This window comes from Cariama cristata, unplaced genomic scaffold (genome assembly GCF_000690535.1).
Source record: "Cariama cristata isolate BGI_N322 unplaced genomic scaffold, ASM69053v1 scaffold17251, whole genome shotgun sequence".
Classification (NCBI taxonomy): Eukaryota; Metazoa; Chordata; class Aves; order Cariamiformes; family Cariamidae; genus Cariama; species Cariama cristata.
The window spans coordinates 23692-26104 of NW_009600049.1; the positions used below are offsets into that span (position 1 = coordinate 23692).

General features: G+C 42.5%; 1 protein-coding gene across 1 annotated transcript in view; it reads left to right on the forward strand.

Annotated features, from left to right (window-relative positions):
- Positions 1–801: 801 nt before the first annotated feature.
- Positions 802–2413, forward strand: part of ADAMTS3 (ADAM metallopeptidase with thrombospondin type 1 motif, 3) — a gene marked incomplete at its 5' end in the record, with an annotated part of 35634 nt that continues 34022 nt past the window's right edge. The window contains one exon of the mRNA XM_009709908.1: positions 802–1001. Coding sequence (XP_009708210.1) covers positions 802–1001 — 200 coding nt within the window. The remainder of the gene's footprint in view (positions 1002–2413) is intronic.

Sequence of the window (2413 nt, forward strand, 5' to 3'; positions counted from 1 at the left end):
TAGAGCCTGTTGGTGTGCTGGCTTAGATTTAGGAAGAACTAAGTGGCCTACAGCTGTGACTGTTTTCATGTCAGAAACCCATGGTGATGTTTTGCTTTACTGTCCGAAGTGGAAGAAATAGCTTTTGAGTCATTGCCGATACAGGCTATTGAATGCGATCCCTTAAAAGCCAATTCAGAATGGTTCGTCTGAACTCTGCCCCTTGGCCCGTGCCTTCAAGGGACCCTTCTAGTATTCTGTGGTCCTCACACGAGAGGGTATATCAATATACTTTTCAAACAAAGAATTACAAAAATAGTAAGTCAGTCAGGAGTTCTAGCTTTTCTGTTCCAGCGATGGGGTATGAGGGGGAACACACAGCGCTGCTCTTTGAGATCTTCTCAGCAAGATTCGGGGCTGACCACATTGCTTTTGAGGGTGAAAGTTAAGCGTTGCACAGCATCCCCAGTAAAAAAAATCCCGTGTCTGCGGCGCCCTGAAACACATGCCTGCTGTGGTGCAAGAAGAGGAGGGAGAAATTCGGGGTTAGGAAGTGAAGTATTTGGCTGAAAACTCCTTAGGGATGAATTTTGTGCTTCAAATAAGAACCTTGTGATAAATTATAGAGCCATATGGCTGAATTAATTTTTTCATTTGGTATCTGGTGATTTCCCCCACCCCTGCACCACTAGAATAATCTCTTCAGAGTTCCTCATTTATTTTATCCAGAGAAGTCGTGACTCTACAGGTGAGGATGCTGTGCGGGAGGATGTTTCTGAAATGGAATTGGAATAGATGTTGATCTCTTGCTGTTTCTTGTAGAATCTCTTCTGGGCGGCCTCGGAGAGCTGAGTTCCCTGTACAGGAGCGTAGAGCAGCAACTGAACGAAACCCTGAGGCGACGCAGGCACGCGGGAGACGACGACTACAACATTGAGGTGCTGCTAGGTGTGGACGACTCTGTCGTCCGATTCCATGGCAAAGAACACGTTCAAAACTACCTCCTCACTCTCATGAACATAGTGAGTACCTTCCATAGCGCTGCGCGGCTTGTTTTGGAATGTGAAAGGCTTTTGTAAACTCCTGCAGGAGCATCTAGGAGACCATGCTTGATAAAAATATAAATATGATCATTTTGTCTACTGTTGGCTATGGTTCTCTCTTTTCAAGATGTTCCTTTAATTGATCTTTTTCGCAGTAGTTTTCTAGGGCACATTCTAGGGGAATTCTAAGAATTTGGAAATAGTTGAAAAACAGTGGGGGAAAAAAGTAAACTTGATACATCTCTAATAATTCCTAACTTCTCCCGCAAGACAGTTCTGAAGGAAACTTGGTTAAAGAATAAGCATGTAGAGCGAAAAAGTGTTCTAAATGCCTAAGGGCTCTTTGAAAGAGAGCAAACCTAGTAACGTGCGTTCCTTAACTCGCATGGCAATGTCCATATTTATAGAGAAACTACAAAGGAACAGAGACTTAGAGAACTGCTTTATCATAGTGTGTCTTATGGGGTTAGCAAGTCTTTTTTGTCTGCACGTACATTTCTGGCTGTAAAATCAATGGCAAGATACTATATTTAAAGATACAGTCTTGAACTACGCTGTCAGATTCTACAGAAATGCACATTACAGAAGAGCACAGTTCACACTGTGCATTAAAAGTCCTGTACTATACCGGCACTGAATGCTAGAATTGCGCAAGCTTAAATGTTTTCTGTTTTTTCTGTCTTTGAAGAAATTTGAAAAAGAATACATGAAAGGAATGTAAAGGAGATGTATAATCCCGTGCAATGTGTGGCCTTTTCTTAATGCATGTAAGTCTCAGACCCGGACGGATACAACTTAGAAGCTGTGGGGTTCGTAAGGTTTTCCAGGACACAAAACCAATATCCTAAGGACAGATTGTAAGAGAATAGGCTTACAATTAATAATAATGTGATGAATGTAGAAATAATTCTTGCATTTTTTATACTCACCTTTTTATCCCTGGAATAATTTAAAAATTATTCCTCAGGCTTAGGATCTTTGTAATGTTTCTTTATTCTGCATCACATCAGCTGCTGTCGTTCCTGACTGAGAGAATTGAATCCTTTCAGTACGGCAAAGTATCAGAAACACCTTCTCCCCCTCATCCCCAAAACCCCACTTCAGCTCCCCTTAGTACACAGCATTCCACTTCGGGAGGGACAGCCGACGTGAATAACACACATGGTGAATCCGGCCTTCAGTCCTTGCTTTATGGTTAGTTTGTATGCTTCTGCTGATAATTTTTTCTTACGCATTTTCTCTTCATGCCTTCCCTTGGTCCAGTCTTCCTAGCATCTTGAGTGCCGTGGCGGGCAGGGAGGCTACGTGTGGTGCTAGCACATAAAAAGGTTCATTGAGGCTCCATGAACACCACCACAAATCCAACATGTGTGAAAGACTATATGGCTTAG